The sequence below is a fragment of the Furipterus horrens genome, unplaced genomic scaffold, assembly GCF_987537825.1.
Source record: "Furipterus horrens unplaced genomic scaffold, mFurHor1.1.pri manual_scaffold_4, whole genome shotgun sequence".
Lineage (NCBI taxonomy): Eukaryota > Metazoa > Chordata > Mammalia > Chiroptera > Furipteridae > Furipterus > Furipterus horrens.
In genome coordinates this window covers 154,986,415-155,011,403 of record NW_028327174.1, presented here as the reverse complement: position 1 = coordinate 155,011,403, position 24,989 = coordinate 154,986,415, and the positions used below count along the sequence as shown (strand labels likewise).

The 24,989-nt window shown below is 37.9% G+C and overlaps 1 protein-coding gene across 1 annotated transcript in view; it reads right to left on the bottom strand.

The window, feature by feature from the left end:
* PGM5 (phosphoglucomutase 5) overlaps positions 1-24,989 on the bottom strand; it is a 175,108-nt gene that overhangs the window by 128,974 nt on the left and 21,145 nt on the right. The window contains exons 3-6 of the mRNA XM_090274149.1: positions 20,797-20,943; positions 17,081-17,206; positions 11,591-11,781; positions 10,839-10,993 (exon numbers count right to left, since the gene is read on the bottom strand). Of these exons, the coding sequence (XP_090130275.1) occupies positions 10,839-10,993; positions 11,591-11,781; positions 17,081-17,206; positions 20,797-20,943 (619 nt within the window). The remainder of the gene's footprint in view (positions 1-10,838; positions 10,994-11,590; positions 11,782-17,080; positions 17,207-20,796; positions 20,944-24,989) is intronic.

The following is a 24,989-nucleotide window of genomic DNA, read 5'->3' as shown; positions in this document are numbered from 1 at the left end:
TCAGATGACAAATTTAAACCTCAGGCAGAAACCTGACCAGAGATGAGATGAATGGATCCCCAGATCTGATTCCATCCTCACCTGCGCAAGGCATATAGACAATGGCTAACAAGATTTATTTCCACTTTTTTGTCCCTAAGCATGGACATCTAATACCCAACTGCTAACACATTATTTACTAAAGGAGCCCATTGTACTTGATTGGTACCCTTCATGTTTCTGGTAATCAGTGTAGTCTGTCTGAGATTAAAAACTCTTATAGTGAAGGAAGTGTATCTGCTTAACCCAGTTCACACAGAATGTAACAGAGAAAAGCTGCTGAAACCCGATAAATGTGTTCTCTAAAGCCATTGCTGGTGATTCTAACTACCTCAAGCAGATCCAGAGGCAAGGGCATAAAATTCAAACCTTACCTTGAACTCCAGGCGACATTTTCCTGGAAGTTTTAAGTTAAAGCCAATTGCTAAACAATAGCAATGTTCAAGGTCAAAATCACACAACACCTTAAGGTTAAAATTAATTATGCTTATCTGATGTCATACACTACACTTTGGGCAATATAGGTTCTACACACACATACACACCCACCCCAACCCACACTAATGACTTTCACTCAAAGTACTATCAGAACATTTTCCTGCTCTCAACAATAAAGAAAAGAAATTATGCTTCTTTCTTACTGTGACACCTTGAGCAAGTTACTTAACTTCTCAATATCATATTTTTCCTATAAATAAAATGTCAATAATAGCACCTGACTCAGATATGGCTGAGCATTTATGTGAAATCAAACAAGACACTCTAATAGAGTTCACTGTAAATAAAAGTACATTTATCCTCTTACAGTTTGCTAGCATGCAAAACTTTGGGGCAACTTCTTGATTCACCCTGTGCATCTTTCTTAGATACTATTCTTCCCTCAGCCTGATGAGTAGAGTGAAATCAATGATATTTAAGTCATTTAAGCAGTGTTCCAACAGGACTCGCTGGACACTACCCTATGAGGTTGGGGCTTAAAATTCCTTTAAAACTTTTCTTTTGTTGTTAGAGTTACAAAATCTATCTTAGAATATAAATCACACACTAAAAGTACATGCTCTTTTAATTCAGAAAGATCTTCAGGCCAAGGATGATTTATCATTATCTTCCTTCACTTAAAAGCATTGTCAAGTGCCGGGCTTTTCTGGCGGCTTGACAGAGCATGTTTCAGAGTTACGCTGGCCTACCTTATATTCCTTGCACCTTTAGGCCACCAATAAATTTGACTAATGACCTTGATATCTTAGAACCTCTGACTCTACACCTAAGTTTTTTCCTAAGACAACAATATTGCAGGCAATATGTTGACGTTCTAGCTCACCACAGAGAGGACAGCAATCCCAAAGGCCACTCAACACACCTGAACCTAGACAATGTTTACCAATGGTCTAGTAAATGCAAACCTCCATGCTGGGAACTGGAGTTATTCAGACTGATGATTCCTGACCCCAACCATAAAGGAAGGCCCAAGAGAAGTGCTTTGTTTTGTCTTTAAATAAATAGGTTTTAAAGATTTTTATCACTTTTATCAAGGTATACTTTACACAAAATAAAATTCATCAATTTATATGCAAAGACTAGATATACAGAAAATATATATGGTTGTATAACTATGTTCTATTGCTACCACCATAATCGAAACATAGAACATTTTTATCAGTCCAAACAAAAATTACCTCATGGTTCTCTACAGCAAGGAATGGGGTTGATTTTTAAATTGTGTAAATATTTTCAGTCACAAGGAAAAAAAGAAAGAAGGTTATTTAACCAAATGGACCCTCCAAAAACCAAATTTGAGACTATAAATAAAAGGCTACGAAGTCAATGTTTTCGTTGAAGAGCAACTGCATGTCACTTAGTTCTGTTCTCTAGACTGGATGTCATTGAAATATCTGCTCAAAATCCCCAATCACCCAGGGTGCATTAAGGGGTTTCTTTCAGTACTAGCTAATTCCAGCCATGGTCAATGTGACTTGACAAAGGCCAAGGAAGGCTGAGTCCGTGGAAGGGCTGTTAATAGGGTGCTGGACACCCATAACAATGACTATCTATGCCTTTCTAGGGATAGAACTAGTGGCAAAGAGTCGTTGCAAATGTAGCAGGCAAGAAAGAACTGACTTCTAAAAATGGTTTGTCTTTTGGTTCACATGGGACGGTGATGATGGCTATATATTTTGGAACTCAGGTCACTTAATGCTTACCCAAAATTGTTTTTTCTGACCACTCAAATAACTGAAAGCCAAGGGCTCAGAACAACTGAACAAAAGTTTATCCAACATGTTGCAGCTTCTAGTCTTAAATGTTAACAATTTATTCCTCTCACTTTAGTCAATTAATTCATAAATGCCCTCTACTAAACTTAGGCATGAAATCATTTGCTCATCAGACATCAGCTCTTAGAAGCACCAAATAACAGGTTTGAATCATTGTCAGCATCCTTTCCAGTAGGTGAACCCAAAAACCATAAAGGAAGGCAGTGCGAGGTGTTCTCTAAATGTTCTAGTAAGAAATCCATTCCTCATACTATTCACCAAAGCAAGAAATAAGTAATCTTGAGCTTAAGTTCCAGATTTAATTACTGACTAGAAAACAACATCTATGTGGTTGCTTCCTTTTATCTCACCTTGATAAAGTTGTAATCAATACCAAAATTTCATTGCTAAAAATTTGACTCACTATAAAACTTATGTAAGTATAAATGAAAACCATAAATCAGCCATAATTTTATTACACCCAAAGATGATTGTGCAATTATACACCATTCCTTTTCTTCTTATCATTCAGGTATACTTTTCTGTGTGACCAGGGAAGAGCATCAACAAATTTATTCTGCATAAAAATCAAAAGAAGTGTGCTGGTAGTTCACAGTAGTTAACTTTTAGATTCATGTGATTAGATCTGTGAAGTTCAAGTAATTTATTCTCCCAAATAATTAATAAATAAATAAATAAATAAATAAATAAATAAATGGTATCCAAAAAGGGAAGAAGTCTTATTCAATCAGTTCATAAGTATTCACTGAGAACCTATTCTGTGCCAGGCACTGGACAAAACCTTTGCCTTCAGGGGTCTCACAGGACATTAGGAAGCAGATAAGTGCATGTTGTCAATGCCTGTGAAACTGAGATAAAGTGGTCTATGAAGAGCAACTTCCATACACTGCTTTGGGGAGGAGAGAACACAATACTAAAGGAGGACTTACAAGAAGGTGATGCTTGACTCAAGCCTTGAAAGATAAGGAAGAACAGAGTGGGATAAAGTGGGACAAAGAGGACACATTTCCAGGAACGAGAACCACATGTTCAAAGACTCAGCAGTGTGAGAGGCCATAAAATCGGGGGAACTGTAAGCACCACAACACATCTAGGGGGCAGGATAAAAATGTAGGTAGGAGTTAGATGTTCATAATCAGGAGGTTATGCATGTTTTAGAATCCAGAGATGGCTTCTCATTATGGGGGCATTTGAGGCCACCAACAGATCTCTAGCAAGGAAGGAAGATATGTGACTTTCTGGTTTAGAACAACTGACCTTGGGGTGGTCCAGGATATAAACTGAAGAGGAGGTCTGAGGGCAGGGAGGAAACCAGCTCATTGACTATTGCAATAGTTCAAGCAAAAGATTATGAGAACCTGAACTATTAAAGTAAAGATAGGGTTGCAGAAGAAAGAATGATTCAGGAAACATTTAAGTGATTTTTCTAACAGGACCCAGTGACTATGGTACATTGGGAATGAGGGAGAAACAGAACTCTAGGATTATTCCAAGGCTTATGATTTTGGTATAGGTGATTCACCCAGATAGTAAACACAAGAAAGAAGAGCAATTTTTAAGAAAAAAAAATCAGAAAAATTGCTACTTATACATATTAAACCTGAGTTGTCTAAAACAGACAGCTATTGACAGCAATTTAGACATAAAACTTAGCAGTAAAATTTTATCTGAAGAAAAAAGATGAAAATTAGAAGTGCCTGAATGGCAAGGGCTTAACATCTAAAACATAGAACAAACTCTTGCAAATCCATTAAAATAAAAAATAAAAAAAAAACCTAAATAGAAAAATGAGCAAAAGTCAGGAACAGGTAATTAATAGAAAAGAAAACCCAAAAACATCTCTCAAGCATAAAAACTCTTTAGTAACATGAGAAATGAAAAAGGGTAGAAGGGGGCAAACAAAGAATAACCAGCATAACCATCCCAGTGGCCAATCTTTTTGGTAATCTCTACTTGCTTATATCCCACTCTCTTCCTTTCCCACCCCCACTTTTCTTTTTGGTGGGGGGGGGGGGGAACCTTGGGCATATAGAGTTGAGTTAATTATATTTATCACTGTACAATCTTTCCATAATTTGTTCAATGGAAATCCCATTTCATTAAATGCCCATCTCTGCCCTCCTTACTTTTCTAGTAGGCTAAGCTCTCCAAGTTGCACTCTAACTACCAGGCAGGTTTGGCCAATAGGAGGCACCAGCAGGAGGTTGGCGGGTGGGAGAAGAAAGAAACCGAGGCATTTATACCTCCCTGACAAGATCAGTTCCTCTCTGACAGCATGTCGTCCACAACTTCACACCTCACCAAGCTATGGTTACCCTGGTTCTCTCCGCCTGACTCTTCAGTCCTAGGAGAATTAATAGCTTTCTGCTGTTGTGAATCCTGGGGTGCATCATAATTTTTTTAAATTTTGCCCATACGTCCATGGACCAGGTTATTAGGTTGCTACTATTAAATCACTTTTAGTAAACCCATTTTGAGTGTGCCATTTTTTTCTGCCTTGACCCTAACTGAATTGGCTATGGAGAATTTCAGGGCAGTAACTCCTATGATAAAGGATTTTATAAATTATTATTTTATTTTAATTCAGGATACACTTGAACATATTTATCTCTGTGACAAAATAATTTCCATCATCCTATAGCAGAGGCAGTGCATGGAGAGACTAAATAATCAGATATTAGCTTATATTGAAATGAGGTACAGATATTTCCCAAAGCCCATGGTTAGGGGGAGGGAGGGAGGAGATAATACAGCTTTTAAGGTACTTTGCATATCTGTGGCAAGTTGCTAGCTAGATAATAACTGTGCTACTGCCCCAGGGCAAAAGGCTTACAAGACTTATATAGCCAGGGGAGGTGGAGGCCTCTGTGTCATTGAGTAACTCTTTCCCTGACTAAAGATGGCAGCCAAAAGAGTGTAAACAATACAGAGAAACTGGCAAATGTAGCTCATTGTAGGAAGAGTCAGAGATGAGGTCACATAGGAAGTTCTGGGTTAGGATTTAAAAGAAGGGCAGGCAACCTTGAGAAAGAGAGAGCCATGATGTAGAAGTGATGAGCAAGCAGCTATGCAGTGTGTAGTCAGGATTTGGCCGTGTGGCCTGGGCTAGTAAGGAAGCAGGCACGCTGCTGTTTTGATTGTGCCCGCTCCAGCTGACTCCAAAGCCACCAAAGACTCTGTCTTGCAAAACAGCACAGATCTAAAGGATGCAGTAAAGACCAAGGTCATCACAGATCAGTAGATACTTGCATACTTGAAGGATTAACACTGTCTGGATACCAAAGACCAGCTAATATGTTCAAGATAAAGCTACAGAAGATATTTCAGACTGAGGATTGACAACAAATAGCTGTAGACTACATTCTGAAAAATAAGTATTTTCATATGCATTACAGGCCATTCCTGATCCCAGCATCATAGCCAGGCCCAGATATATCGTTCTGATCTTTGGTTCCTACCCACACCTCCTTGGAGAATTTCTTGGCTACCCTTATTAAGCAGGATGTTCCATACCCATCAATTATTACTGCACCAAGTTCATTTCCCATGTGCATGGGTTGTGATTTATATTTACATATGCATATTTTTTCTCTACTTGCTATTGTCTGTCTTCTCCATTAGACTGTAAGTTCTACCAGGGCAAGGGACCAAGTGTAGGATACAGAAAGCCCTTCATAAATAATTCTTGTGTGAGTAAATGGTGAATGATAAGAGTACCAAAAGAGCGAAGACAGGGTAGAAGAGCATTAATTCCCTTCACCACCATATTTATGGGTAGTGGACCTCATATGGCCTCCCTGGTAGTCAAAACAGACATTTTAGATCTGGCTCCCTTGTGGTATATCCAAGAATGCTAGCTTGCTTGAGGCTATAAATATCTCTAATGAGGAGGGCCCAAGTCTGCATGTGTTTGCCTTGTATTACATAGCATTCGGCACAGCCCCAAGCACAGATGGGCGCTTCATAAATATTATTGAAAGAAAACAGAGAGAATTATTTAATATCTCCGTGTGGGGCAGAGACAGACCTCAGGCCACAAATATATTTTGAATGTGCTTTACTTCTCCAATCATTTCAACCAAAATGATTTCAGCAACATAGACTGGTCTGCAACCACAAATCACATTCAGAATGACAAAGTCCCAAAAGAATGCCATTTTCAAGACTGAAACTACACTATTCCTGGGTAAATGGGATCTTTGTTGTAGTGACTGGTAAAGGATAGAAGTGAAAGACACTGAAAGTATCCCCTCAGGGAACAATGATTATCTGTTAACAATAAAAGTTTGTCTGAATAATTCATCAGTTTCAAGTATGCAGGCCTCCCTTATTCTGGAATCCCAGGAGTTGAGACAAGTACACCATTTAATGTTTCCCAACTACTCAGTTGTCATTCTTCCAGGGTCTGGCAACTCTGGGCACATTCCTATTATTTTATTAATGTTAAAAATAACTTACATGGGAAACCACTGTTAAGATAAAATTTTGAAGCTGCATTTATTTTACCTAAGAAGAAAGAAGCTTATAAAGTGTCCATCATGAGAATCCACCTGGGAGCTGCACAACAGATCAAATACCCAAAACAAATCACCAAGTCAGAGCCCCACAGAATTCTGAATCCCAACCAGCAAGCATGAATAATCCTTTTAAATGGTCACTTACATATCAGAGCAGGTCCTTTGTGAAATCTCTAAGCAAAGCCTCTGGTTTCTGACTGAAACAGATTTATTGGAAAGTGGGGATAAAGTGAAATAAAGAAATACTGGGAACTTTCCACGAGAAAAGAGGACAAATGGTTTTTGTTGTCCGAATGAAACCAGGGTTTGAAAAATTGCTGGCTACCCATCAGGGAAGTTGAGTAATATTCTCAACTGGTTTCTCAGGGACCATGCTGATCAAGTTGTAGGTACTGGGTAGATGCAATAGCAAATTAAATCAGAAAACCTAGTTTCAAATTCTGGGTTCTTTCTTATTAGCTGTGCAACCTTATGCAAGTCACTTAACCTCTCTGATATTTGGTCCGACATCTTTAATATGTTGAGAGTAATGGTTACCCAATTACATTATTATTGCAAAGATCAAGTGAGATCAAGTGTATCAAAGTTCTGTCTAAACTATAAGATTCTGCATAAGTGAAAGGTTATTATTAACTACACTTCCATAATATTAAATAACTTACATATTGCTCAGGATCTATATAATTTTGGGTTCTCAGTTTCTAAAGATGGTCTCACTTTTGCCTGTTCTCTACAGTTTTACTGAACTTTTTTTTTTTTTTTTTTTGGTAAGAATGGACATTGGCAAAGGCAAACAGAAACAAACCGTGGACTCATGTAGCCTTCTCTGTGGTGCTACTAGGCAAGAATTTTAAACTGAGTTGGTTCATCATTATGAACTTGATATCAATATCACCTGTGGGGGAAAAAAGTAAAGTGGGGCACATCCAAAAGGTGTGTAGTTTTTTTGCTATCTGGTGGAAGAATACAAGATCAATTTACAAAAATTAGTTGTATTTCTAACTATTAGCAGAAAACAACTTGAAAATTAAACCTATAAAACTATTCCATTTATAATATCATCAAAATGTATATATATACCCAGGAACAAATTTAACAAAAATTGGATAAGTTCCTCTATACTAAAATACAAAAGCATATGTAAGAGAAATTAATAAAAAAATAATTAATTAAAAGATATTCCACATTCCTGGACTGGAAATCTCAATATTACTAAAATGAAATTCTTCCCAAATTACTCTGTGGATTGAACACAATCTCAATCAAAATCTCAACAGACTTTTATAGAAATTGACAAGTTCATACTAAAATATATATAGAAATGCAAAGGACCTAGGACACATAATTTTTTTTTTTGGCTAAAAAAGAAAAAGAGTTGGAGGAGTCACCTGATTTCAATATTTACTTTAAATTTTCAGTAATCAAGACAATGTAATATTGGCATAAGGATAGACAGATATATCAATGGAACGGAACAGAGAATCTTCAAATAGATCTACATATATTTATGGTCAACTAATTTTTAACAAAGGCACCAAGGGGAAAGAAAATTCCTTTCAATAAGTAGGGTTAGAACAAATGGATATGGAGGAAAAGAGACCCCTGCCTTACACCACATAGAAGTGTTAATTCAAAATCATCAAGACTTAAATGTAAAAATTAAAACTACAACAATTCTAGAAGAAAACATAGGGAAGTAATTTTCCTGACTTTCGAGTAAGCAAAGATTTCATGTACAGGACAAAAAATTATATGCTAACCACACAAGAAAAAAATAAATTGAACTGTTAAAATTTAAAACTTGTGCACATCAAAAGACACCATCAAGAACATGAAAAGGTAAGCACCAGGCAGGGAGAAAATATTTGTAATATATCTGTCTATCTCACAAAAGCTTTATTATCCATAACACATAAAGAACTTCTATAAATCAATAACAAAAAGACAAACAACCCAATTTTTTAATTGAGTAAATACATTAAAAAGTTACACAAATGGACAATATGCATATGAAAATGAGCTCCACATCACTAGTGATTAGCACAATACAAATCTAAACCACAATGAAATGGTATTTTATACTCACTAGGATGGTCAAAATAAAAAAGACTGACAACACCAAATGATAATGATTATATGAAGCAACTAGAACTCTCATATATTTCAAATAAGAGTGTATAAATGGAAAATAATTTGGCAGTTTCTTGTAAAATTAAACATACATCAACCCTGCAACCAGCATTCTAATCCTAGAAATTTACCCAGGACAAATCAAGATGTGTACACAAAAAGACTTGTATAAAAATGCCCATAAGCAACATGATGCACAATAGCTAGTAACTGGAAACAACCCAAATGTCCATCAACAGGAGACTGGAAAAATACATTGTGATATATTCATAAATTCATATGCAACAGAGCAACAAAAAGGGATGAACTACTAACTCATGTAATGACTGTGGATGAATAAAATGTATATAGAATATATATAGAATGTAGAATATATAGAATATATATACCTTTTCATACATATATATGTAAAACAGTAACAAACAAGTACATAATATATGATTAGATTTATGTGAAATTCAAGAACGGGCAAAACCCGTTCAATAGAGATTATGACAATGGTTGTCCATGGGGAATCAGAAGGAGATACTGGGGAACTTTTGGGGGTGATAGAAATGTTCTATATTTTAATCTGGGTGGTTGTTACACAGATGTATATATTTGCAAAACTCATTGAATTGTACCCGTAAGATTACATATTTCATTGTATGTAAATTTTACCACATGAATGAATAACACCATGAGGAAATAACCACACCAATCCAGAATGTGGGATTCTACAGGACAGCTGATCAGGCCTTCTCAAAAATCACTGTCATTAAGCACAAGAGAAAAGGAGTGTGCTAACTTATAAAACACTTAAGGGACATAGCAACCAGATGCAATGTATGGTCTTAGATAGAATAGTGCTTTGGGCAAGCAACCCATTTAAGACATTTGGGGGCCGTCTGGGGGAAATTTGAATAATCTTGGTTTTAGATGACCTAAAAATGCATTAATACAAAGCTGGAGGTTGTCGATGAAAAAGAAAAAACAAGTAACAAAGCAGTGTATACTCACAGATCTCTTTTTGGTATTACAAAAAGGCAATTATAGTATGTATTACATATATTATATATAATATCATGTATACTATATATGATTTATAATTATATATGTATATTATATATGTATAGAAGGAGATCCAGTAGCAAATATACATTTATTTATTAACACAGGTAATACAGAGAAAGGGATATGAGGTTTACATTTACTTATTGTTATGTTTCCTAACTTTCTACCATGCATAAGTACTACTTCCATAATATATGTTGCTTGAAAATATTAGATCCTGAAATTTCTTGTTTTACAAGGCAAGGTAAAAGATGGTGGGGATGAGTAAGGCAAGGAGAAAAAAATACCTAACACTGTGATCTGCTAAGTGAATATCCTGTTGGGCACATCTCATTTCTTCTCACAACAAACCTATGATGGATCATCTCTATTTTTGCAGACATAATAAGGATGCAAACAGGAGTTTAACATAATGTAATCTGACCTGAAAACCCATGTTCTTTTCACTTCCTTACATATTAAGTTTTATTACTAAACATTTATGAAGTATTTATTATGTACTGTGCACTGAAACATTTTACATGAATCACATCACTCCTACCTCATAACAATCCAAGTAAGAATGATACTATTATAATTCTCATTTTAAAGATAAGAAAACCAAGCACAGAGATCAAATAAGTCTTAAAGTTCCCACAAATAAGAAGTGGCAGAATCAAGAATCAAATCCAGCCCACCTGATTCTTTATGTTTCCACCCGGAACACTATCCATGTCTCTGAGTTCTATAAGTTCCCAACAGAGAAGACTGAGTCATCGCTAGCACCAAAGTGAACATTGACATCAGAGCCTACCGTGAAGCTTTGCACAATGACGTCCTTGCTTACCTGTCCAGGGCCATGCTAGTGGGCATACTCCTCCCAAACCCTCGGACCCCCATCTGACGGAAATATGGAATGCAAGAGAGGTTGGCAGCAATGATGGCCAGGGAGTCCGAAGGGCTCACAAAGAAGCCATTTTGGCCTAAGATCATATAACGGTCCTGCGGGAAAGAATGTGAAAATGATCAGACAGAGACATCTGCTGCTAGCAGCCCATTCCCATAATCATCACAAGCCACCTTACCGCCATCATATATTTAAACAACCTAAAACAACTTGAATGAGGCGAAAGAGGGCATAGGAAACCTTCTTTTAAATTCCTAAATATTGCAGGCCCCAGGCACAACTAAGAATGAGTGCCCCCTGTTGAGATTTGGATGGCTACCTCAGCCTTCAGTAGCCTCCAGATCCTAATTCACACTGTCCCCCAAACATAATGAAAAACAGGGGTTATTGCTAAAAACAGCTGGTTCCTTAACATGGTGCTTTCAACAAAACAAGCCATAAATAAAGATTTGTTGCATGAATATTTTTTAAAAAGAAATAACCTCTTCATAACATAATGTTTACCAGGAACTAAGAACTGTAATGGCTATTGAGCTGCAATACTTATTGAACAGAAGAGCAGATGCAGTGCCAGTTAGGGTTCATGTGACCCATACATGTTGGCCCCAGATGTGTTCATTAATTTTCTGGTTTCCAGTGCTTGGTTCATTACATGGTAAAAGGATCAGCAGGTGAAAAACATTCCTACTTACCCCATCAGCATCAAATGCAGCTCCAAATCCATATTCCCCTCCTTTCATAGCTTCCAGAAGGGTTGTTGCATATGTCAGATTTGGGTCAGGATGCTGCCCGCCAAAATCTTCCAGGGGAACACAGTTTATTGCAGAATTGGCTGGGGCCCCCAGCTCATCACACAGGACTTTTCTCACATAGGGCCCCATAACTAAAAAAAGATAAACAGCATGTGAAATCTTTGCAGATCACTCCCCCCCCCCAAAAGCATTTTGTTCTGGCTAGAACAAGAAAACCTATTTAATGGCACAGAAAAATAATAATAAATTCTACAAGCTTTCTCAAGACACAACAATGAATTACCATTCACTGAGCATCTACTATGTGCCTATTAGTATACTAGACATATAGAAGATGTAGTAAATAATTCAGTTACATAAAACTTTTTCTCCAAGCCTTTTCTAAAATGTTGCCAGAAAGAAATCAACTTCTTAATAATGATTCATTGTCTGTTGCTTTTTGTGTATGTGTATTAAAAGCTTTAGCTAAATATATGCAAAAGCACTATAGGCTCTAGCAAAGTTCTTTGTCTCTGCAATTGCAGTAACCCTGCCAAGTGTATAATTGAACACTGTAAGCCACTGAAGCATATAAAACTAAGCACATTTTATAAAGTAAATGCTGAAGAATAGTGTTTTCCAGTTCAACACACATTTATGGATTGCCTAACATGAAATTCCTGTGTTAGAAATGGAGGGGATCATATTTGAGGGACTCAAACACACAGTTCCTACGTTGCTGGGTTCTTAATCTAACAGTGGAATGAATCAAACCTACTGGTGAGTGACTGCAATGGTAAGACAAGTGCTATTCAGTGTGTATTGATAAAATTATCAGAAAGAATGGCTTAAGAGAAAGAATTACCACAGGTAAGGCTCCCAGAAGGAGGCAGCATTTCTACATGGGGACTTAATGGGAGAATATAAATTTGACAGGGGTGGGGAGAGAAGATGCCATCCAAATGAAAAAAACAAACAAACAACCAAAAAAATTATGAGTAAGGGAACAGAGCCTGGGACAAAACATACGGCACCTTCAGGGACCAGCATATAATTCTGTTAGCTGAAATACATATAAAGGATTGCTTTCCATTTATTTTCTATTAAGATAACACAAACCTCAAATAGTGAGATATCTTTTGATTTTTCCTGCCCAGCACTCATTTTGCCTTCCTCTAGTAGAAATACTTTGAGTTTCCCTTGAAGAGCCAACCCCATTCCCATCTCAGTTCACTGGGTCTGGGTATGACTAACTCCCTCTTCTCCCAATGCTGGAAAGCTGACCTAGATTTGACCATCAATGTCTTTCATTTCTCTGCCAGAATGATTGATTCAGAGATGGTCATATAGTACAAGCTAGGCACTGAGGCTCAAACCCAGAAATATTATTCAAATTACTTGGAAACAGAAGCTTTCTTTCCTCTGGCCAGATAAGACCCTGAAAGATCCTTTTCTTGGAAATATTATCAGCCTAATAGGAAAAAAAATACAACAGCCCAGCCAGAAGACCTCAAAGTCCATGAAGGATAAGCTCCACACATGGAACCCAACAAATTTTTAGTGTCTCACTCAAAAACATATCAGTGAGCAAAGGGTCACCAAACTTTTGACAGAAACCATACAGAGAGAAGGAAACATTTAAAGTATGTATTAGTAATGTCCTAACAAATCGATACAATATGGCAGAAAGGCTAAAACTGAAAAGACTAGCAATACCAAGTGTTGGAGAACACAGAGAAACGGGAGCCTTCACATAGTCCTGGTAATGCAAATGGTACGGCCACTTTGGAAAACAGATGGACAGTTTCTTATAGGTGTACGGATACTCATCATATGACCCAGCAATCCCACTCCTAGGTATTTATCCAAGACAAATGAAAACATATATCTGTACAAAGACTTGTTCACAATGTTTATAGGAGTTTTGATTATGGTAGCCAAAACCTAGAAATTACCCTAATTACATGAACCAGTAAATGGATAAATAAACTGGTACACCCCTACAATGCAATAGGACTCAGTACTAATAAGGAATAACTACTAATACATACAACACTATGAATGTATCTCTGAAACATTACGCTGACTGAAAGAAGCCTGAAGAAAAAGGAAACGTATTATATGCTTGCATTTCTATGGCTTTCTGGAAAAGGCAAAATTATGCAGGCAGAGAGCAGATGAGCAATTGCCAGGGGCTAAGTGTAGGAGGATGGGTTTGATTTCAAGGGCCACAAGGGAATTTTTTGAAGTGAGGGAAATATTCTATATCTTGATTGTCATATTGGTTATGTACTATTGATATTTGTCAAACTTCATCCAGTTGTATACCTACAAGGTATGGATTTTTACTGCATATATATGTTACCTCAGCAAACCTGACTTATTAAAAAGAGCTATGGCATTCATGAAACATGAATAAGAAGCTATTTTTAAAGAGATGTTTTTGAAAACAAAAAAGTTGAGAGAGATTAAAAATATGATAGCAGAACTGAAAAGCTTAGATTTGGAGATAAAATTGATTAAATCTCCCAGATAATGTCACAAAATAAAGAGGAAGAAAACGGGTGATGAAGGAAGAACGGGATAATGAGAGCCTCAGTGCTGGAGGGCCCATATTGAAACAATAGCCATTCTGGAAAGAAAGGGATGGGAAAATAACGGAGGAAATCATCCAACAAGTAATGCAAAAAAATTTTCCCAGAATGAAAGGGCACAGTTTTCCATATTAAAAGGATCCTCCAAGTGCCCAGCAAAAGAGAGGAAAACAGTCCCACACTAAGACTCATTATGAACAGGAGAAACAACTGAAGATAAGTCAAAGGCCCTAAGAGTCCTGAGAAAAAAAGAGAAAGATTTCATGCAATGAATTAAAAACCAGAAGTTCATTACAGATGGCTATAAGATAATGGAGCAATGCCCTCAGACTTCTGAGGGAAAGTAACATCCAACCTTGATTTCTATATCCAGACAAATATCGGTTAGGAGGAAGCATAGAATAAAAGATATTTTCAGATATGCAATGACTTAAAACATTTACCTTCCATGAGTTTCTCTCATAGTGTCCCTAGAGATTGTGTTCCTCCAAAACTTAGGAATTAATCAAGAAGACAGAAGACAAAGGTTCCACAAATAAAACAGTCAACATAAGAGAGGGGTAAAGGGAATTACAAGAACGATGGTGAGAGACAATTCCAGGAAGACAGCAGCTCAGAGAGCAACCAGTGCGGAGTGAAGCAGATGAGAGGTCCCCAGGGGAGCGAAATGAGAGCAGATTTAGACACTGGGGGAGTATGGAGGTTAATAGTGATAACTATACCTAACAAAGACTAACCAATGAGTAAGCAAGACTAATTCCAAGGCAATAAAAAACTGTACTGTAAAGAAAATATAATTATAATACTTTGCATGGCTCAGCAGTGTTAGGGTAATGTAGACACTGGACACTGAGCTTATCAATATGGCCATATAATTAGCTTAGGTAAGTGTGCTTGACTTTAGTGAGTGGAGAGGGTGGGGGAAAAAAAAAGCTACAACCTCATTTTCATAATATGTAGCCAGTAATGGCCAAAACTGACAAGTCAACAAGAAGCAGTATATCAGAGGTATTTATTAATAGGCGATAAAGACTTCAAAAAAAAAAAAAAATCTAACTAAAAAGGCATGGCTGAGTAGGTAAACACTGTGTGTGCTCACCTCCTTCCATCACCAAATCAAAATGACAACCAAATTCTAGAACAAGCCACCTGGACAACCATCTGCAGACAGGCTGACCAGAAGTCCCATAGCCAAGGATGTAAAGAAGAAGCCACGTGGAGACCAGTGAGAGAGCGGAGACACCAAAGCGGCTGCCTCCACTCCCACATGTAGCAGTTGAGGACCAGGAGGGACATCTCAGCTCCAGAGAAATTAGAAGTCCCAGCCTCACACTGGTGCTCCCCACTTGGAGCACCAGAGCCAGGAAGAGGTACCCACATGACATCTGTCTGTGAGAAGCAGAGGGGATTCCCTTCCTATGGGTGAAACAAAAGGCTGCAGGAAACCCAGGTGTACTCTTAAAGGGCCTGTGCACAGACTCACTTGCTTGCAGGCACTCACCCTGGGGTGTTCGGGGGAAGGGGCACCAGAGACGCACAGAGCAAGGGCTGGAGGGACAGTTGCCACTGCCCCTGCGTTAGCCCTCCTCACACCCAGACAGCAGGCAGGCACCATCTTTCCTGTGTTGAGCCCTCACCCCGCAGGGCCAAGTCTGAATCTGCGTTAGCCTGTGAACGCCACTCACCCTACCCTGACTACTTCTTGAGACCACCACCCCACCCAACTCATGCACCCCCCGAGGCCCTTTCAGAGGCAGGTAGCCAGCCTGGCTGGCAGTGCAGTCCTTCTTAAAAACTCTCAAAGGTCCCCAGGCCCCAGGCAGATGGTGGCTGGTCTCAGTGTGCCCTGTGCCTTTGACTGAGTGGCCCCGGGCTCAGCACTGGCACCAAATCTGAGCCTGCGTTAACCTGGTGAATGACACTTACCCTATCCTGAAGACTCCCTGAGACCCCACCTCACCCACCTCAGGTACTGCCTGAAGTTCTTTCGGTGCTGAGCCTTCAAGACAGTTGGCGGGCCTTAGGGTGCCCTACGCCTTCTGCTGAGTGGCCCTATGGTACTGGTGGCAGCCAGCCACTGTTAGCAGTATGACTTCTCCCAGGCGCTTTTAGGTGTAGCACGGTAGCTACCAACCTCGAATCACTTTGTAGCTCCTACCAGGTAGCTCTAGACTGGTCGCTGGCAGCAGCTGACATTGGCACCAGAGCAGTTCCCATGAGGCTGCAGAACCAGCTCACCTGGTGGCTGGCTTCAGACCACAACAGAGCACTATCTAATTAGCTCCACAAGTGGCACACTCCATGGGGTAGTCTTGGCAGGTACAAGAGCCCACTGGGGCCAATCCCACTCCATGGGGTCAGCCTGAGCACAGCAGCTCGTGTGCTGAGGTCATGGCCCATCCTCACAGCCAGTCAGCCTGAGAATTAACCCCATGCACTGATGTGTCAACAGCAATTAAGGCTCAGCTACAACAGGAGGACACACACAACCCTCACAAGGGACACTCGTGGAGCACCTGGCTCAGTTGATCAGGGAGACTGTGTGTGCCACTGGGCCCCACAGGTCACCTACTATGTAAGTCCACATTGCCAAGACCAGGAGATGGAGCAGATCTACCTAATCTATAGGAGCAAACCCAGAGTGACAGCAAACTTATTTGTTCAAGTTTCGTTTTCATTTGCATCAAGAGAGAAATCAGAGCCCTGAAGTTTTCTAGAGCATGCCAAATAACTGAAAATACATATGTTGTATGAATACCTACAAATGCAACCTTCCTCATAATCCCAGAAATCCAACATGGGTCAAGGTCTCCTTAACATTTCTTGCCCTCCCAATGGTGAAAGCCCATAAGCTTACCTCCATGCATTGCGTCAACTCGGATCTTTAGTTGGCCAGGCCCAGTCAGCAAACTTTTGATAGCATTAAAGTCAAAGATGGTCCGAAGAAGATTGAGATAGATATCCACTGGGTCCACTATCTCCACTAAAGATAGGAAAGCAAAGGGAAACCTCAATAACTGTGACCTGGAAGAATACTTGGAAGTGTAACAAGGACTCACCACCCTAATATATGAATCTCTGACTACAATCCCATGATAATCCCACATATTATGTGGGAAGCCCAGTGTCAATCTACAGACAAAATCACAAATTAAGACACGTTAAGATGCTACAGACTTTTCAGGTTATATGGGTATAAGTAATATCAAGTTATAAATTCTCCTCTGTGAATAAAAAACCAACCACAAGAATAATGCACTTAAAACTCTGCCTGCTATCCCTTCTTTCTGCCACCTCCCTCCAAAAATCTGCACCCACCTCAATGCTGAGAGGCATCTTGGCTGACTCAGTGGCCTGTCCTATGGGGGGTGGCCAAAGAATGACTCAGCTGGCGTGAAAACATTCAGGGAGTGACCTCAGCAGTGACTCCTATTTTCCAAATGCCATAGTGTCAACCAGACCCAGGTTCAAACTTAGTGATAAAGGATATATTCCTGAGTTTGTGTGACATCTCTTGTGTGCCCAATCTAGTACCAATTTCAGGGTGAATGCCAGATATTTAGAAATCCTCATCAAACACAAATGTTTCCAATGTCTGGCATCATCCCAATGACCAGGAATCCAAACCATGTCTTTTCTATTTATTTGACAGATAAATAAAACCCAGAATGCATTACAATTTTCAAACTTGGCAATCATTACATAATAATACTTACAAAGTACTTTTCCTAGAAAAGTTCCCATTTGACTCTTAGACACTAAAATTTGTCCATGAGCACAGCTTTTTAAATTCATAGTTAAATTTTGAAACTTACATGTATTGTTTTTCAAAGTTTTCAAACACATACTTTGGAATCCTGAAATACTTAAAAATGAACTAAAAGTATTACCAAACCATCTTTAATAATTTTCAGTAAATCAAGGTGCAGTATCTAATTGATAAGATTTTAATATGCAATATGAAACTATCTCTTAATCTGGTCAAATATACACCTAAAAATATTTTTCCTTGCATTTAAATCATTGTAGTGTGTGTATCCATTCAAATATAATGTAATTACTTTTTAAGGAACACAGATAGTTTTTAATCATCTTTTGACATAAAAAGAACATTAATCCTTAACATAAATTAATTAAAAATTAAACTATCTGAACTCTACACCTAAAAATGGTTAGAATTATAAACACTGTTATTTATATTTTACCACAACAAAATATTAATCCATAAAACAAAAGGTCATGTCTTGACTATATTAAAAGTTTTACTCATTGTATAATATTGAATTATGTTTTTGGCAATTTCATTCTGATACTTGAATTCTTGAACCACTTGCCTAAATACATTTGGTATGTACAGAAGATAACACATAGTACCAAACCAAAATGTAAAAAATAAGGAAGCAAGTCGAGTTCAGTAAAATTTGAAAGTTCACTTCACAAAGTTCATGCTCTTGACCCTTTAAGGTGAAATGACCTTTAAGGTTATTTGTTTCCAATTAACTCAAGCCTGCTTAACATTTAAAAAAGCAAGAATGTACCACATAAATTATCCCAGTTATCTGCAAATTCTTTTCAGAATCCAGAGAATCTCTCTACCCACCTCTTGGTATCCAAAGCATTAAAAATAAAATAAAAAAACTCATCAGACTAGCAATGTGGCTAAAGCAATGGACCTGAACTTGAGCTCACCAAAGATCTAGGTCTCTTGGACAACTAAATAAAATTGTGAAGAAAGAAGGAAAGAAAGGAGAGAGGGAGAGAGAGAGAGAGAGAGAGAAAGAAGCAAATAAATAAAACACCTTCTTGATGGTAATGCCTGATTTTTCTCATTCATCTTATTGTCCAGTCCTTCCAAACATATGTAATCAAGTATATTTAAATCATTTTGTTTAATATAGTATATCCCCGGTTTTTAGCTGTCAGATAATTGTGTGTGTGTATATGTGCACACACACACATGCACACATCATGTGTGTGTTTGTGCAGGCTTCCATTGCTTCCAATAAGTATCACATAGCTTTGAATTAATTGCTTCTGACTAGCTAGTAAACAATTGACTCAAAATCTTTCAAGAAAAATGTAATAGAGTGTAGGGGACTGCTCCTTGTGGTTTCAGGAATTGTAGCCCAAGCTGTGAGCCAGCCCCCCACCCCACCCCCCGGGAAGGCCTCTAAGTCTCAGCAGAAAACTGAGAGGCTGTGTGGCAAACAGGACCAAAGGCCACTCAGATGGTTCCCATGGGAACTGGATTTAAAGAATACTTATTATGCTTTAGAGCTTGCTTCACTTTTCTTATGTCTTAGTTAACTATAAACAATCTGTATGAAGCCTTGCACCTGATGTCAGCATGACGTCGACATGTTTAATAGACCCTGACACAGACTGGTCACTGTGTTCTCTACAGTGATATCTGTAATCAGTAACTGTCAACTGTAACCCAAGTGTCTAAAACCTTATTAATGATTCATAAGTTTTGACCTTGTATCAATAAAAGGCACGGGACACTGAAGTTCGGCACTCTTCTCCCCTAGAGAGATTAGCCACCTCCCATCCCGCCAGACAAAATACAGTGTCCTGGATAAATTTGTCTTTCCGCTGTGGTCATGAAACCTCTGCTGGACAAGGAGTTTCCAACCGAGCCAGGGTGTTGGAGGCAGAACAGGCTCAATAGAGTTGGCCCAACACTGTGACCCCTGAACAGTCCATTCAAAGCTCTTCTCTGTCCCTTCAATACAATGCTGCCATGTGCCAGGTATTTCATCTTTGTAGCTAAGTTAAATTACATGTAAAATATGGATACCGTCCTAACATAAACTGTATTTAGACTTAGAGGGGCACCAAAAGATTTAAAAAAAAATGTAGCTTTTTGTTACATGTATGTCTTCTAGGAAAAAACAATAGGATAAAATAGAGGGGAAAATGTTAAACACATAAATGACATTAATGTTGTTATATGGTTCAATACTAATCTATAAAATAAAACAGTATAATCTGAGTTCTCTAGACGTTTTATTCACTCTACAATATATTTTACAATTCCATTCTGGTTCTCTCATTTTTTAACCACTTGCCTAAATCCATTGGGTACTTACTGAATTCTTTCATAAAATTTCCTAACACAGTGCTTGAAGAGAGCAGGTAATCAGCAGTTATGTGTTGAATCAAGATGAACTGCACAGTTCTGACTTGAAAAAGAAATGCCTACCTTCCATGGGAAATTTTAAACCCATGACCCTTCTGGGTCTCCACTAATTATCTAAAGTATTTAGGCAGCTTCACCTTAGTTGCTCAGACAAGCAATCCACAGCCTGTTCTTGGAACGCTGTGAGCCAGTCATGAAACTTTCCCAACGTGGAAAATGATAGTGTTTGGAAAGCGGTTTTTGGAAGTTACTAGTTCTGAATATCTTGTGTGTTCTCATGTCCCTCTGCACTCATATTCAGACTGTATCTGTTTGTCAAGTGTCACTCCCAAGGTCAGTCATTCAATCACTTTCGTGTGTGCACTGCTCTTCAGAAACCAGTCACCCCAACCACGGAGTTATTCTGACTTCTTCAAAATATAATCTATTACCTCTAAATGGCTTGAATTTGTTCTCCAGGTCAAATTCTTGTCTTCCTAGTCGAGACAGGTCGATTCGAAGGTCAGGACATATAGCATATTCCTCAATTGTTTTGCTGATCTGATAAATTTTGTCTGAGACCACATCTGGCGCAGGACCTAAAATTTGAAAATAATATATCACCAAAAATAAATTTATTTAAACTTCCCATCAGAAAAATTTACTTCCTCCTCTACTAAGCAGGAGAAAGATTCATTTGTTCTCTGAACAATGACAATGTTGACAGTTCAATTAGCCTCGTTATTTCTTTTCTTTTTTAAAAAATTGATTTATTGTTTTTTTCTATTACAGTTGTCCTACTTTTCCCCCCATTGCTTCCCCCCTCACCCTGCCCACCCCTTCTCCCATAGTCCATCCCCACCCCGTTACCCTGTTTAGTCTCGATATTTCTTAGGCTGTCTACATCCACTATGGAGCAAACAGTCAGCCTCACCTGTTCTATGAAGGCTCATAACCTACATGTTTGTTTGTCTTAATCTACTTCTAAGCAATGATACGTCTTCCCTAAAAATAGTTTCACACCTGCCAGGGAGGCCCGGTTATGTAATCAGCTTTATTCAGGATATGAGACACAAACAGGATATGCATTTGACAGAAGTGAGGGATTCCAGATTTAAACTGCAGCTTCCCAAGTGCACCTATGGGAAAGAAATATGATTTCTACTCCCAGGTCAGCTGCCTCATAAACGCATGAATTTACCAGGGTAAATTATTTCCCCAATTCACACTCTCTAGTGACTCTCAAGTTTTTAAATGGGGTTTAACTAAAAATATCCAATACATTTCCTCACAAGGTCAAGTTGACAAATAAGTTATAATACATTTCAAATTAATTGAACATAAAAAACAATAGTTGTCCTCCTTTATTTTTTTCTTGTCTTTTTTTTACATCTTAATGCAAGCCACTCCACGTTTTCTGCAACAATTTTGGGAATCAAATGAGTAAGTAGATTGAAAGAGCTAAAATATAAGTGATAGAGGATAGAGAGATAGATGTTAGGTAGCTTTGTGCATTAATTTCACTCACCAACCATATTTTAACTTTCTACTGAACACAAATTATTTCTTGATTTCTTTTATATCCCAATCCTTAGAGGTGCACTGTCCAATACAATAGCCACTAGCCACATGCAGCTACTGAGTACTTGAAGTGTGACTAGTCAGATTGAGATGTGCTATAAAAGTAAAATACACACAAAATTTTGAAGAGTTAATAGAAAAATATAGCACATAGTATTAATAATTTTATTATAACATGTTGAAATAATATTTTGAAAATATTGGGTTAGATAAAATATTTTAATTATTTCATCTGTTTCTTTTTACTTTGTTTATGTGGCTATTAGAAAATTTTAAATTACATATGTAACACACAACTTATTTCTATTTGACAGCACTGCTTTAGGGCATAACATTATCACTGCTTCCCAATAAATGCTCATTGAGCATATAAAAAGGAATAGCACCCAAACTTATTAAATTGCATACATCAAATATGTGCAAGTTTTTTGTATATCAATTACACCTCAATAATGATGGGGGTGAGGGATAGCAATAGCACCATTCCAGTAGATGGGAAAGAAAAAAGCCTAGTAGATTGTACTGACATTTTTTTGTCATATAGGAAAAGTAAGAACCAAAAAGAAATAAGCATAGCTCTTATCAACTTCACCCTTTTATAAAACATAAAAAGTAAATAGTCTTATTCAGTTTTTGCATTTTTTATGCAAAACTAATGCTTGCCAGATTAAAGAATGCATAAATATCACTGTCTTCTGGATACCATACCATGTTCTAGTACTATCTCCATCAGTTTTTAAGTCTCTATCTGAGTTTTAATGCCCAAGTATACTGATTTCCAAAAGTGAAACAAGTTCTAGCACACTAGATAATTTTCTATGATAATTTTCTATCAACCACTCACACTGATAATGTCAAAGCTCATCAACCACCTCTGCATTCCTTGATACCTACTCCAGTGATTTTCTTCTTCATTTTAGTCAATGCCTGGTACAGTCATACCTTAAGTATTACTGTCTCTTGAAATCTTTCTTTCAAAAATATCAATCCTGACTGTCCTTAGCCTACAAATTTTCTTACCTCCCATCTATCTTACTCTGTACCTCTGCTGAACCTGCTCCTCATCACTTTATTAATCCCAGGCCAACAACCCATTCTAGTTTTATTGATCTCTTATTCCAGGCTGAGCTATGCCTTTGTTAGCATAATAACCCATGCCAACATATATTGAAATTTACATATACCACATCTCACACTTTATATGGAATTTGGCACTTACAAAAAGCAGATGAAGTAAGCATTATCCTAAGTTTACAAATGGGGAAATGAAATTGGAAGAGATGGCCTTAACCAAGGTCACATTACTGGTAATTGACAGAGGTTGATTTGAATCCTAGTAGTCTGGTGTCAACTCAGACACTATTAAGAACTACCAGCTGGGGGTTAGGGCGGTGGAAGGATTGAGCAAAAAGGGCAAAGGACTCATGGACATAGACAACAGTATGTTGATTGCAACGGGGCTGAGGAGGATAAGTGGAATAAATGGTAATGGAAAAAATACGATAAAAAAATTTTTTTAATGATTTCAAAAGAAAAAAAAACTACCAGCCTTCTTGATTCTCTGCCGGGCCCACCCAACTGTTTCCCAAACACTGGACATCACCATTATCTGCTCCCATTGCTGCTACTCGGATGCATTGTTGAAGTTAGTCATGAAATTATACAACTGCCTTCTCCTAAGAATGAGGGTTTAACTTCATCCTGGTCCTCACTTCTTAGGAATCCTCAACAAATTTCCCAGAGTACCTTTTACAAGACATTTCCATTTATCCCAAGTCCTTTCCCTATTCTTGCCTCATGATCTTAGCAGACAAACTTTCTTCTTACCTTTATTTTAACAGATATAGGAAACTATATCTGCACCCCTCAAAGTAGGTTCTTTACCCATCTTTGCCTTCTTATTCAGAGGTTCAGCCCCCTTCCTGGAATCTAGGTTCTGAATGAGCTCCACAGTTTATTTTGTGATGCTGGTCAGGTTTTTTTTAACCATCTTACTCTTCAGTGGCTTCATCAGAGTGTTATAAGCATTAAATGAGATTATGTATATAAGGTTCTGAGTATAGAGCCTGGCACATTGTAAGTATTTTTAAAAAATCAGTATTGATTCCATTTGTCCTCTAGTATCTTCCCCTCTACTTAAAAATATATTCCCTCAATATATTTTAAAGGCAACATAGCTCCAGATGTGTCCCATGTCCCTGGATATGCCTACTAATTCTATACACTTAGCCTTTTAAGTTACTCCATACAATGCATCTGCATGATACACAACAGAAGACATGGATGCCTGCAACTTGAGATGAAGGATGTCATGTTAAAATGTATTCTACTTTGAGTAGGAAGAAACCAGCTGAATCTCTCTGTGGCATCAGGAATGTTAGTTTCATTAATAACGCCAAGACATGCAAACATGAAGACTTAAATATAAGAGGAAGGACTTTCAACATATTGGGTTGGCCAGAAGTTCATTTAGTTTTTCCATATGATGCTCTAGTAGTGCTTAGTTGTCTTTAACTTCATTCAAAACAATTTTGTTAGATTGTATTGTGACAGATGTCATATTAGTGTGCATTTTGAAAAATATCAAAATTGGTGAAAATTTTGCAGCCATTTTAATATTGAAGATGGAAGAAAATACACAACATTTTTGGCTTATTATGCTTTATCATTTCAAGAAAGGTAAAAACGCAACTGAGATGCAAGAAAAGATTTGTGCAGTGTATGGAGAAGGTGCTGTGACTAATCAAACATGTCAAAAGTGGTTCACAAAGTTTCTTGGGACTATTGACATTTTGGTCAAATAATTCTTTGCTGTGGGGCTGTCTTATATATTGGAAGATGTTTAGCAGCAGCACTGGCCTCTCTACCCTCTAGAAGCCAATAGCAGGAAAGAGCTGACATATTCAAAATAACCAAATCAATAAAGTTATTGGTGAAAATGAAAAGCATGTCTTTTATTTTATGGAAAGAACCAAACAGACTTTTTGGCCAATTGAATAGTTAAAGGCTAAATGGTAAATTCAATCCCATACCCCTATTCAAGGTTGGACTAAGTAAGTCTCAC